The 13,524-nt window shown below is 41.3% G+C and overlaps 1 protein-coding gene across 12 annotated transcripts in view; it reads left to right on the forward strand.

The window, feature by feature from the left end:
- Positions 1-13,524, forward strand: part of ATF7IP2 (activating transcription factor 7 interacting protein 2) — a 168,021-nt gene that overhangs the window by 119,471 nt on the left and 35,026 nt on the right. For all 12 annotated transcript variants that reach the window (XM_055099479.2, XM_055099483.2, XM_055099482.2 and 9 more), the window contains 2 exons: positions 3,061-3,195; positions 5,329-5,427. In XM_055099479.2, coding sequence (XP_054955454.1) covers positions 3,061-3,195; positions 5,329-5,427 — 234 coding nt within the window. The remainder of the gene's footprint in view (positions 1-3,060; positions 3,196-5,328; positions 5,428-13,524) is intronic.

Here is a 13,524-nt window from a genome sequence, read left to right on the forward strand (position 1 = left end):
TGTGAGCCACCGTGCCCAGCCAGAAGTAACTTCTGATGTGTACATAACCATCTCTAAATAGCTAGCTTTTCCTCACTTCTTATTGCTGTCCAAACAGTTGTCTCTCTCAACCATATCTAGATGTTTACCTTGTTTGAATCTCAATAAGACAGCCCTCCCCGTCATTCTGACATTGTTCTCCCCTACTGAAAGAGTCCTGCAGTGATCATTTCTTAGCCTTTTGAGGTTTCATAAGGAGCATGGCCTGGTTAATTCCAGTTAAATTACTGAAGAGGAAGGGTTTTTCCTTTACAGTCTTAAGTTATTCACTCTACCCAGTATCTCAGAAAGTTGGCACAGATTGGAGACAAGTTTGTACTTTCTCCAAACTTTAGGCCAGTTTGGCTGCCATCTCCACTTTGAAGCCAGGACTTCAATCTGATTCCCTGTTGATGGGCACATTACCATTGGTAAAAACATTTATGAGGTATTTGATGGAGGTTATTGTGTCTTCCTTCTGTGTAAGGAACATTACCATTAAATTAGAACAAGTGTATAGTCTAACCAAGAGGAGTTACCCCATGATGGGTACTTAGTCAAAAATGATCAAATTTAAGGACCTGTCCCAATGTGAACCACCAGGAGTACTTGTTTAAATTGTGGTTTCTTGAGCTAATAGTTGAAGACTGTTGTGGTAGGCTACTGCTTTCTCAAACGTACCTGATAAAAATCATTTGTAGTAACTGTTTAGTATACAGCTTTCCAGGCTCCTTTCCAAAAGATTGTGTTTGGTGGATCCAGGATGGGGCCTAGGAATTTGATTTTTAACAACCATCCCATGTGATTGTTCCTCACCAAGGATGAGGAACACTGTTAGAGAAACACTGTACAAAACAGTGTTTCCACGTTCAAAACATTTAGATTTGTTTCTCCAAGATTCATGTGGGTATGAGCTTCACATATTGAACCCAGCCAGTGAACTAACAAATGTGATTGATCCATAGAAACCACACGAGTAATAGGTAATGGTCATCGGTAAAAATAATAGTATTGGCCGGGCATGGTGGCTCACGCTTATAATCCTAGCACTTTGGGAGGCCAAGTTGGGTGGATCACTTGAGGTCAGGAGTTCAAGATCAGCCTGGCCAACAATGGTGAAACCCTGTCTCGGCTAAAAATATAAAAATTAGCTGGACATGGTGGAGCATGCCTGTAGGCTCAGCTACTAGGAAGGCTGAGGTAGGAAAATCACTTAAGCCTGGTGGGTGAAGGTTGCAGTGAGCCGGGATCATGCCGCTGCACTGCAGCCTGAGCGACAGAGCGAGACTCTGTCTCAAAAAATATAATAGTATGTGTTACTGAGCCTTTTTTTTTTAAAATAATATATTTTGAGCACATTCATTTGCTCACATGTTTAAAAGTTATGAAAGTAAAAATGACAATCATGTCTAATGTAGAGAAACCATGGAAGAAATGTTAGTGAAGCATTAGAGAAGAGATCAAGTAGACAATGTTGAAGAGTGAGAACAGTTGGAAACAGGAAGGAAGAGCCTTGGGAATGATCAAAATTAAAGAATATAATCATCCAGGTGATATCAATATAAGAGTTTAACATAGGAACTATGTGTTCTATTTTGAGCATCATGAAGCAAGATACTGGAGGAAAAAATATATAAATATTATAAATACCTTAAATGTATCAAAACAGGTCATATTAACAAAGACTACTTACACTGTGGTGAAAATTGCTTACCAGGAGGATACACACTGAGTGAAAAACTACAGTGAATGTTTCTGAATGTATGGCTCAGCAGAGCTGCTCATATCAGTGGGCATTGAAATTAATTATTCTCCCTGAAAATGGGCCAGTCTGTTTTCAAAAAAAAAAGATAAGTTCATGAATTTTTCATATTATAGCTACTACGATTTGTTAGAATGGCATGCATTATGGCAGATAACATTGGTAACTACATAATTGTCCTTGGCTATTTTTCCCGTTTTTTTTTTTTTTTTTTTTTTTGAGACGAAGTCTCGCTCAGTCACGCAGGCTGGAATACAGTGGTGCGATCTCGGCTCACTGCAACCTCCACCTCCTGGATTCAAGCAGTTCTCCTGTCTCAGCCTCCAGAGTAGCTGAAACTATGTTGCCTGCCACCATGCCTGGCTAATTTTTGTATTTTTAGTAGAGTCGGGGTTTCACCATGTTGGTCAGGCTGGTCTTCAACTCCTGACCTCGTGATCTGCCCACCTCGGCCTCCCAGAGTGTTGGGATTACAGGCGTGAGCCACTGCACCCGGCTGGCTTCTTTCAGTTTTAGCACCATGCTCTAACTAGCTGAGCTAACCAACTGATTGATATTATTTCAATTTTAACAATAAGAAAGCCACCCCTTAAAAAAATTATGGAAGTAATGGTGATTATCTTACATATTTATTTCTTTCATATCAATTCAGTGTTTTTTATTTTATGGTGCTCTTTTGCTTATTACCTTTTGTTCCTATAAAAACCCTTTGAGTATCACTTGTTCAACATTTATTATATCATCTACTCATTTGTCAACAAGGAAAATGAAGCTCAAAAATAATGTGACTGACTAAAGGGTCAAGTAGCTTATTAGTGGTAATGTCAAGTCTCACACTTGTGTAATTTGTTCTGTATCTACTACAGACCAACCAACCATTTTCATCAGGCGCTGGTTTTCAGATAAGTAGAGTTCCTTTATATGGAATACTAACTAGGAGTTATGGATATTAAAAAATATAAATGGCATATAGTCTTTTAATTGTTTCTATAATGTATAGTATGGAATTCAAGTGGAACTATAGGAAACTAAAGTTAGCATTATGAGAATAAATTTAATTTCTAACATGTCCAGTATACTTAAATATTGGGTGTGTTCTGAGTTTAATATTCAAGTTTTATAAAACTTACTGGTATAGTTATATAAACATACAAATATAAATAAACTATATTTAATTGGTTACAGTAAATCTGGAAAACAGCAAGGCTTTTTAAGTAGAAAGTGAAATTGCTTTTAAATTTGAAACGTAGGGTGTTTTGGTTTTTATTTTAAAATTCTAGGTCAGACATTTGATTCAACAGGAGATCCATAGCATAAATTATGAACTATTTGATAAGAAACTGAAAGAATTGAACCAACGCATTGGGAAGACAGAGTGCAGAAATAAGCATGAAGGAATAGCTGATAAACTTTTGGTAAGTTTTGATTTCATTTGAGTCTTTTTTAGGGGACTAGGGGGTGTTGTTGCTCTGTTGCTCAGGCTGCAGTACGGTGGCTCACTGCAGCCTCTGCCTCCTGAGCTCAAGCAATCCTCCCACCTCAGTCTCCAGAGTAGCTGGGACTACAGGTGCACACCACCATGCCCTGCTAATTTTTGGGTTTTTTTTTTTTTTTTTTTTTTTTTAGAGATGAGGTTTCACCATGTTGCCCATGCTTCCCTCAAACTCCTGAGCTCAAGTGATTCTCTAGCCTCAGCCTCCCAAATTGCTGGGACTACAGGCGTGAGTCACCACACCTGGCCCATGTGAGTCGTTTTAAAAAGAAGAATTTGGTGATATTTTTCATATTAGCAAAGGAAAACAATAAGGGAAGACATACCTGATTCCTGGCCATTAGCCTAATGTAAGAACATATCATAGGCAATGTAATTTATTATAGCTTAGCAATATTGGCTTTTGAGAAATACTCAGAACTGTTAGGCATTCTGTGTCAATTGACAGGCTTAATACTTAGGCAGCTTCGGCCGGGCGCGATGGCTCATGCCTGTAATCCCAGCCTTTTGGGAGGCCAAGGTGGGCGGATCACAAGGTCAAGAGATCGAGACCGTCCTGGCCAACATAGTGAAACCCAATCTCTCCTAAAAATACAAAAATTAGTTGGGCATGGTGGTGTGTGCCTGTAGTCCCAGCTACTCAGGAGGCTGAGGCAGGAGAATTGCTTGAACCAAGGAGGCAGACATTGCAGTGAGCAGAGATTGCACCACTGTGCTCCAGTCTGCCGACAGCGAGACTCCATCTCAAAAAAAAAAAAAATAGGCAGTTTCTTTTAAACCTAAATATATCCTTTATTAGAACTTGTACAACCTGTTTCAAGCTTTTTTGGACTTTTTGTTTTCCTCTTCTAGTATTACTTGCTGATTGATGTTTTTAACCACATTAATTTTATTGTAGACCAATTAGAAGTTTGAGTTTTTTGTTTTGTTTCGTTTGTTTGAGACGGAGTCTCGCTCTGTCGCCCAGGATGGAGTGCAGTGGCGCGATCTCGGCTCACTGCAAGCTCTGCCTCAGGGTTCACACCATTCACCTGCCTCAGCCTACTGTAGTCCCAGTAGCTGGGACCACAGGCGCCCGCCACCATGCCCGGCTAATTTTTTGTATTTTTAGTAGAGACAGGTTTCACTGTATTAGCTATGATGGTATCAATCTCCTGACCTCATGATCCACCTGCCTCGGCTTCCCAAAGTGCTGGGATTATAGGCATGAGCCACTGCCCCCAGCCTTTTTTTTTTTTTTTTTTAAACAGTCTCACTCTGTCGCCCAGGCTGGAGTGCAGTCGTGTGATCTCGGCTCACTGCAACCTCTGCCTCCCAGGTTCAAGCGAGTCTCCTGCCTCAGCCTCCCAAGTAGCTGGGATTACAGGCGCCTGCCACTACACCCAGCTAATTTTTTGTATTCTTAGTAGAGATGGGGTTTCTCCATGTTGGTCAGGCTGGTCTCAAACTCCTGACCTCAAGTGATCTGCCCGCCTCGGCTTCCCAAAGTGCTGGAATTACAGGCGTGAGCCACTGCGCCCGGCCGAAGTTTGAGATTTTTATCTTCCTTACCTTTAATATTATACAAGCATAGGCTGGGCATGGTTGCTCACGCCTGTAATTCCAGCACTTTGGGAGGCAGAGGCGGGTGGATGCTGGGGTCAGCAGTTCAAAACCAGCCTGACCAACATGGAGAAACCCCGTCGCTACTAAAAATACAAAATTAGCCAGGTGTGATGGCGCATGCCTGTAGTCCTAGCTACTTGGGAGGCTGAGGCAGGAGAGTCACTTGAACCCGGGAGGTGGAGGTTGCAGTGAGTTGACATCGCACCATTGCACGCCAGCCTGGGCAACAAGAGCGAAACTGCATCTCAAAAAAAAAATTTTTTTATTTATATATATGTATATGTTATACAAGCATAAAATGTGATTTCAAGCTTTTGCATATATTAGAATTTCTCATTTGGGTAGATGTCTAGGTCTTACACAACTACTTTGGCAAATAATTTACCCTCTATCTCTGTGTGATATATAGTACTCTGGCTTAGTATTTATTTTTTTTCTCTTTTTTTTCTAGGCAAAAATAGCAAAACTTCAAAGACGTATTAAAACAGTATTATTATTTCAAAGGAATTGTTTGAAACCAAACATGTTATCCAGTAATGGAGCCTCTAAGGTTTGTATAAACACAAAGGAATTCTAATCATCTATTTGACTCATATAAGTGGTTTGATTAGAAGAAATGAATATATTTCCAGGCTAGGACAGAAGGTGTAAAGGTAAGTAAGTTTTTACTTAGAGTGTTCCCATGAATCTGTCTCTGGAAAAGACACCCTTAGGTAGTACATGCCACTTGTATTTCTGTAGTAAAGGGAGTAGAAAGAGGATTGGTGATTGCCAAGATTGGCTTCCCCCACCCCCATTTTATCATGAAAAGTATCAAATATATACAGCAAAGTTGAAATTATGTATTTTTAATTATAGTTCTGGGGTACATGAGCAAAATGTGCAGTTGCATTACATAGGTATACACGTGCCATGGTGGTTTGTTGGACCCATCAACCTGTCATCTACATTAGGTATTTCTCCTAATGCTATCCCTCCCCTAGCCTCCCCACCCACCGACAGGCCCTGGTGTGTGATGTTCCCCTCCGTGTGTCCATGTGTTCTCATTGTTCAACTCCCACTTATGAGTGAGAACATGTAGTGTTTGGTTTTCTGTTCTTGTGTTAGTTTGCTGAGAATGATGGTTTTCAGCTTCATCCATGTCACTGCAAAGGACATGAATTCATCCTTTTTTTGGCTGCATAGTATTCCGTGGTGTATAAGTGCCACATTGTCTTTATCCAGTCTGTCATTGACGGGGATTTGGGTTGATTCCAAGTCTTTGCTATTGTAAATAGTGCTGCAGTAAACATACGTGTGCATGTGTCTTTATAGCAGAATGATGTATAATCCTTTGGGTATATACCCAGTAATGGGATTGCTGGGTCATGTGGTAGTTCTGGTTCTATAGATCCTTGAGGAATCCCCACACTGTCTTCCACAATGGTTGAACTAATTTACACTTTCACCAACAGTATAAAAAGCGTTCCTATTTCTCCACATCTTCTCCAGCATCTGTTGTTGCCTGACTTTTTAATGATCGCCATTCTAACTGGCATGAGTTAGTATCTTACTGTGGTTTTGATTTGCATTTCTATAATGACCAGTGATGATCAGCTATTTTTCATGTTTGTTGGCTGCATAAATGTCTTCTTTGGAGAAGTGTCTGTTCATATCCTTCACCCACTTTTTGATGGGGTTGTTTTTTTCTTGTAAATTTAAGTTATTTATAGATTCTGGATATTAGCCCTTTGTCAAATGGATAGATTGCAAAAATTTTCTCCCATTCTGTAGGTTGCCTGTTCACTCTGATGATAGTTTCCTTTGCTGCGCAGAATCTCTTTAGTTTAATTAGATCCCATTTGTCAATTTTGGCTTTTGCTGCTGTTGCTTTTGGTGTCTTAGTCATGAAGTCTTTGCCCATGCCTATGTCCTGTATGTTATTGCCTATGTTAGAAACAAGAGCTTGGAGTCACAAAGAAAACATGCACTCAGACAAAAGATTTCTCAACAAGGCAAATTTACTTCTGCAGAAAGGTGCTGCCTGCATCAGTCATGATCGCAAAAGCACACTGAACAAAGGAAAGCAGGGGATTTTATTCCTAATGCTGTTCCTGTTTCTGTGTCCTCCCCCCATTAATTGGGGTCAGATTGCACAATCTAAACTGATCCCAATTGACTAGATTTAGCATTTAGAATAGGATAAAGAACCAGGAAGTTTGTTTGTACCTAACAACTTAAGGTGGTGTGGGTCAGCTACAACCTTGGTAGATGAAGGCATGCCTGGGTGTGTAAAAGGCAGGAAAGGTTACTTATAAAATAGAACAAAGGACAAGGAGGGTGAAACCCTTTGAAGAGAAACTTGTTTGTTCCTAACACTTTTCCCCCTCTTGAATTTATACACTTTCTTCTTCAAACTTATCTAACATGTCTTGACTTTGCTGTTCTTCTTGATTGTCTAGCAGTAAAAGCTTGTCAGAATAGGGTGGAAAAGAAATGAGGAAAGTTTTAGTAGGGGCTGTTTTTATAAGTTTTATTGTTTTATTGAACTAATCCATGAATAGAAGGTATGATACAGCAGCCAGTGGGAATGAGTACCCTAACTATAATTGCAAGGGAAGTAAAAATAGAAGCCATGAGTCCTTTCCATTTACCAAACCACCTTTCTAACCATCCTGTAAAGGGGTCATTTACCCCAGAATTCCTGGTTAACTCATTAGATAAGGAGGTGAGACCTTGTAGAGGTTTAGTGATTGTTCCATGAGGGGCTGTATTGTTAGGGATGAAGGTAAAACATTGGGTTCCTATCACGATACAGACTACATCTTTTTCTGCTAGTATCATATCTAGTGCCATTCTATTTTCACAGGCCATTTGGCCCTAATTGCTCAGCTGTTCCTTTAATGGCATCCTTAGTATAACTGACAAATTGTTGTTGGTTATAGTAGATATAATTTATCCAGTCCACGTTTTTATTAACAGTTACCCACCAGAACAAGGATTCAAACCCTGCAGCTGTTTGGTTTTGTGCTTTAAATTTATCTGGTACCCCTCATGGGACTCCAATGGCATCTATATAAACGTGAGAATCAAAAGATCGTGAGGGGCCTCTCTTGTTTTATGGTGGTGTTTTTCCTTTTTCTGGTTGATGGAATGCCAGAGTGAAAGGGATGGCCAATTGAATTAGAGCGCAAGTACTGCTCCAGTTACTTGGCAGAGTGTCCAGTAAGGGTCCACCACAGTACCACCATACATCCACTCGAGGATGAGTAAGGGCAGACTGATTGGTAAGCTCTTAGAAAGGCTTAAGCTCACTGCATCCCTTTAGGTCTCCAAGAAATGCCAAATTTTCTCCCTGTCATGAGAGACACAAAGTAAAATTGGCATCGTTAGATGGAAGCTGGGTGGCCCTCAGGGACTGACCTGCAGGGTGCTGGACTTCAGGCAATAGCAGAGAGAGAGCTTGGCATGACTTACTACGCCAGGCTGTGGGGTGCTAGAAGAGAGCTACCATACAGTCCACACCCAGTCGATTTGAAGGCCATGCAAGTAGAAAGCGGACAGCCTGGGCCTCTGGCCTACCGTGTGCACAAGCGTAACAACTGCTTTTGTTGAGAGTGCAAACAGAATATTCAATTCATTCCATGCAGGCATTTGCTTCTTGGTATCCAGTCTCAATTGCTAAAGTCTGTTTTAAATCTTTTACTTTTACAATAGCTACTTAAGTTTTGTCATTGGGAAGGGGGTGAGGAGTGGCACCCACTATTTGATTTGGTGGATTTAGGGAAGGTGAAGTGGTAGGAGGTGGAGAATGGTGGACAAAATATATTTCAAGGAGGCTATAGGGTCCCTTCCAGCAACATTTGCTCCTAAACCATAGAGACAGCCTAAGGTGGGCTTAGGGTCAATGGAAGTAGAAGTGGTAATGGAGAGAAGAACTGGGTTACATTGCTAGGATTGACAATTAGAGGGGGTGGTTCATTTAGCGATGTAGAGATAAGGCTTTAGGGCGGCACAGGGACCTTCCGTAAAAGTCCAGCCTTGGTACTGAGTGGTCCAATAAACACGTTCCCAAGAGCTACAGGGTTTCAAATACCATGCTAGACGGTCACAACGGTGAGAGTTAGGGGTGGGTTCTGTGTGTTCTAGAGGGCCAGGGCAAAGGTACTTACCTGAAGAGGCTAGTTGCCTTTGGGTTTGTAGGTCCCCACAGGGCATAACAAGACAAGCATCAAATGTAATTGTTTGAGGAAACGATGATCAGGTTACATTGATAATAAAATGTTCCTGGGTAGCTAACGAAAGAAAGAGGAAGCAAGTTAGACAGGTTAAGTTTTTTTAAATATTAGTTTGGAAGGTGTTGGCCCGGGAGTGACAACCTATGCCTCCAAAGGGGGTCATGCCTTTTTCGCCTGACTGTGATGGGTCTACCCTTTCTTAACGTCCAGACTGCTGACTCAGTGGTTAGGAGCACTAGATAAGGTCCCTCCCAGGTTGGTTCGAGTTTTTCTTCTTTCCAGGTTTTGATGAGGACGTAATCTCCAGATTGATACAGATGCACTGGAAACTCAAGAGGCGGTGTTTTTGCTAAGAGACCTTGGGTCCTAAGAGAAGACAAAGTAGAAGATAGACCAAGTATGTAATGTCTTTTTGAGGGGCAGTTCGAATGGAAGATAGACCAAGTACGTAATGTCTTTTTGAGGGGCAGTTTGAATTCTGAGCAGGGCAATGGGGAGACACTTGGTCCAAGGCAATGAAGTTTTCAAAATCAATTTAAATGATTCTTTAAAGTTTGGTTCATTTTTTTCTACCTTCCTTGATGAAGGTGGATGCCATGGAGTATGATATTCCCAATTTATTCCTAGAGTTTGAGTAAGCCCTTTAACAATATTTGCAGTGAAACGAGTTCCGTTATCTGAATCAATGTTTTTTATTATTTCAAACCTGGGTACAATATTTTCAATTAATGCCTTAACTACATTATTAGCAGTTGCATTTGAAAAGGGAATAGCTTCTACCCAGTGAGTGAGGTGATCTACTATTACTAATAGGAATTTTAGGTGACCTATTGAGGTATTTCTGTGTAATTAGTTTGGACACTATGGAATGGTCTTAGTCCTGGACGTCTTCCCCCAAGTGGTGATTTTTTTAGAGTCTGCTTATTAGTTTTCTTACATATTAAGCAACTCTCTGTAACTTGTTTGGCTAGGGTACAAATTCCTATACACCCATAAACTCTGAGAACTGCATCACACATAGCTTGGGGTCCCCAGTGGGTTCCTTGATGCAGCTGAGACAAGACCTCCTTCATGAGAGGTTTGGATAACATTTCTCTTTGGTCTGATAATACCCATTTCCCTTCTGAGTTTTCTTAGCCCCTGTTTTTATTAATTTTTCTTTTTCAGTAGAAGAGAAAATGGGGACTGTGGTAGGGGGAGGAAGGCAAGGAGTTAAGTGAAAAACAGGCCTCTCAGAGGAAACAGCCACTTGTTTGGCTATTTGATCTGCAAGGTTATTTCCCTGACTTTCAAAAGAAAGGCTTTTCTGGTGTCCTGGGACATGGACAATAGCTATTTATTCTGGCAGCTGGAGATTATTTATTTATTTATTTATTTGAGACAGGGTTTTACTCTTGTTGCCCAGGCTGGAGTGCAATGGCGTGATCTTGGCTCACAGCAACCTCCGCCTCCCAGGTTCAAGCAATTCTCCTGCCTCAGCCTCCCAAGTAGCTGGAATTACAGGCATGTGCTGCCATGCCTGTCTAATTTTTTTGTATTTTTAGTAGAGACAGGATTTCTTTATGTTGGTCAGGCTGGTCTCGAACTCCCAACCTCAGGTCATCTGCCCACCTCGGCCTCCCAAAGTACTGGGATTACAGGCGTGAGCCACTACGCCCGGCCCTGGAGATTATTTAATACATGGGTGATTAACTCTTTGTGAACTAGGTCTTGACCTTTGCTATTAATAAGGCCTTGTTCAATCCAAATTTTTCCAAAAGTGTGAGCTACCCTGAAAGCATACTTGGAATCAGTATAAATAGTTCTTTCTTGGTTCTGCAAGTGCTTTAGGCTTGATATAATGCAAACAATTCACATGTTTGGGCAGACCAATTATTGGGCAGTCTTCCTGACTCTACTTCTTCAAGGGCTTCCCCATTGATTGACTACTGAGTACCCATTATATCTTTTTCCTTCAGTTACTCAGCAAGAGCCACCTATAAATAAGTGCTGCCCTGTTTTGAAAGGGATCTCTCTTAAATTAGGCCTAACTTTTGTATGGTAATTAATTAAATCTAAACACTCATGTTCAGGTCTCTTTAGATTTGGAGCTCCAGTCAAGAAACCTGCTGGGTTAAGTGAATTATCAGTGGATAGTGTTAAATAATCTCTTTCTAACAGGATAGCTTCATATTTTAAAATTGTTGAGTCAGTAAGCCACCTTCCTGCCTTTTGATTTAAGATGGTTGGTTCTAACTTGATGAGGTGTGATTACAACCAACTTTCCACCAAAGGTTAGTTTTTGACTTGTTCCCTCCAGTCTTTAGGGGGTGAAGGAGTACAGGTCCTTGCCACCAACATAGGGCATAACCTATTTCCTCTTGGGAGGTAGGGCTCTTACTATTAATATGTTCTATTGAAAGCTGACAAATCCAATCCTCATATGACCCAAACTTTGGCCAGAAAACTGAGGGTTTGAGGATTGGTTCCTGGGTCCAAATGAGACAACAGTATTTTATCATCTGTTGCTTTTTCTTGTGTTTAGTCCTTTCATTATCTTTCCAATATTTTAACATAAGCCCTAGGGGACTATCAGGGGGAATGTTATTGCTGCTAGTGTTATCCTTTTTATGCCCTGCCTTATTTGGGGTGTTTCCCATCTTGGGGGTTTTGGTGTGAGGCTCAATATCCCCTATTGGAAGTTTCTTGCCTTCCCAACTATTGGAAGTTTCTGTGAGGCTCAATGCCCCCTGCTGGAGATTTCTTGCCTTTCCTTTCCTACAGCCTCAACCCGCCCCCTGCCCCCCAACCACTGGAGGTTTCTCACACTCTTCTCCTTTTGCTTCATCTTCTCTGGCTACTTCCCCAGAGGGAATTTAGGTCCCTCTTAACATTGATGGATCAGTAGAAAACCCTGACGGGACCCCCAAAGGGCCGCCATAAGCCATATGAGTTGACCACGGAACTGCAGATTGGACTCACTCACTCTGCACAGCAGTAGTGCTTGTTACCATTCACGCACTTTCAACCTCCAAGATACTCCAACCATCAAGGAAGCTCTTTACCACCCCAGCGGCTTTTCTTACCTTGGTCTGTGCACATAGTTACCTGGTCGCCACAGTATTTGTAGTCCTTCTCTTCTCGCGTTGCTGAGATTCCAGGTTTATTTGTCACAATGGGTGGGTCTCAGTCTCCAGCCTTTGAGGCCACTGCATCAAGTCAGTGGGATGCATCCCCTCCCAGAAGATGACCGGAGACCCTTCTCCGGAGAAGAATGGGATCGCAGGCAGGGCCCCCAAATTGTTAGAAATGAGCTGGGAGTTGCAAAGAAAACGAACACTCAAAAGACTTCTCGGCAAGGTAAATTTACTTCTGCAGAAGGGTGCTGCCTGCGTCAGTCACAATCACAAGAGCACACCGAACAAAGGAAAGCAGGGGTTTTTATTCCTAATGCCGCTCCTGTTTCTGTGTCTTCCCTGCCTCCCCCCACTTCCCCCGTTAATTGGGGCCAGACTGCACAATCTAAACAGATCCCAATTGACTAGATTTAGCATTTAGAATAGGACAAAGAACCAGGAAGTTTATTGTTTGTACCTAACAACTTAAAGTAAGGCAGTGTGGGTCAGCTACAAGCTTGGTGGATGCCTGGGCCTGTTAAAGGCAGGAAAGATTACTTATAAAATAGAACAAAGGACAAGGGGGGTGAAATCCTTTGAAGAGAAACTGTTCCTAACACCTAGGTTTTCTTCTAAGGCTTTTATGGTTTTAGGTCTTATGGTTAAGTCTTTAATCCATCTTGAGTTAATTTTTGTATAACGTGTAAGGAAGGGGTCCAGTTTCAGTTTTCTGCATATGGCTAACCAGGTTTCCCAACACCATTTATTAAATAGGGAATCCTTTCCCCATTGCTTGTTTCTGTCAGGTTTGTCAAAGATCAGATGGTTGTAGATAGGTGGTGTTATATCTAAGGCCTCTGTTCTGTTCCATTGGTCTATATATCTCTTTTGGTACCAGTACCATGCTGTTTTGGTTGCTGTAGCCTTATAATATAGTTTGAAGTCAGGTAGTGTGATGCCTCCAGCTTTGTACTTTTTGCTTAGGACTGTCTTGGCTATATGGGCTCTTTTTTGGTTCCATATGAAATTTTAAGTATTTTTTTCCAATTCTGTGAAGAAAGTTAATGGTAGCTTGATGGGGATAGCATTGAATCTATAAATTACTTTGGGCAGTATGGCTATTTTCACAGTATTGATTCTTCCTATCCATTAGCATGGAGTATTTTCCATTTATTTGTGGCCTCTCTTATTTCCTTGAGCAGTGGTTTGTAGTTCTCCTTGAAGAGGTCCTTCACATCCCTTGTAAGTTGGATTCCTAGGTATTCTCTTTGTAGCAATTGTGAATGGGAGTTCACTCATGATTTGGCTCTCTGTTTGTCTGTTATTGGTATATAG

This window comes from Pan paniscus, chromosome 18 (assembly GCF_029289425.2).
Source record: "Pan paniscus chromosome 18, NHGRI_mPanPan1-v2.0_pri, whole genome shotgun sequence".
NCBI classification, from domain to species: Eukaryota; Metazoa; Chordata; class Mammalia; order Primates; family Hominidae; genus Pan; species Pan paniscus.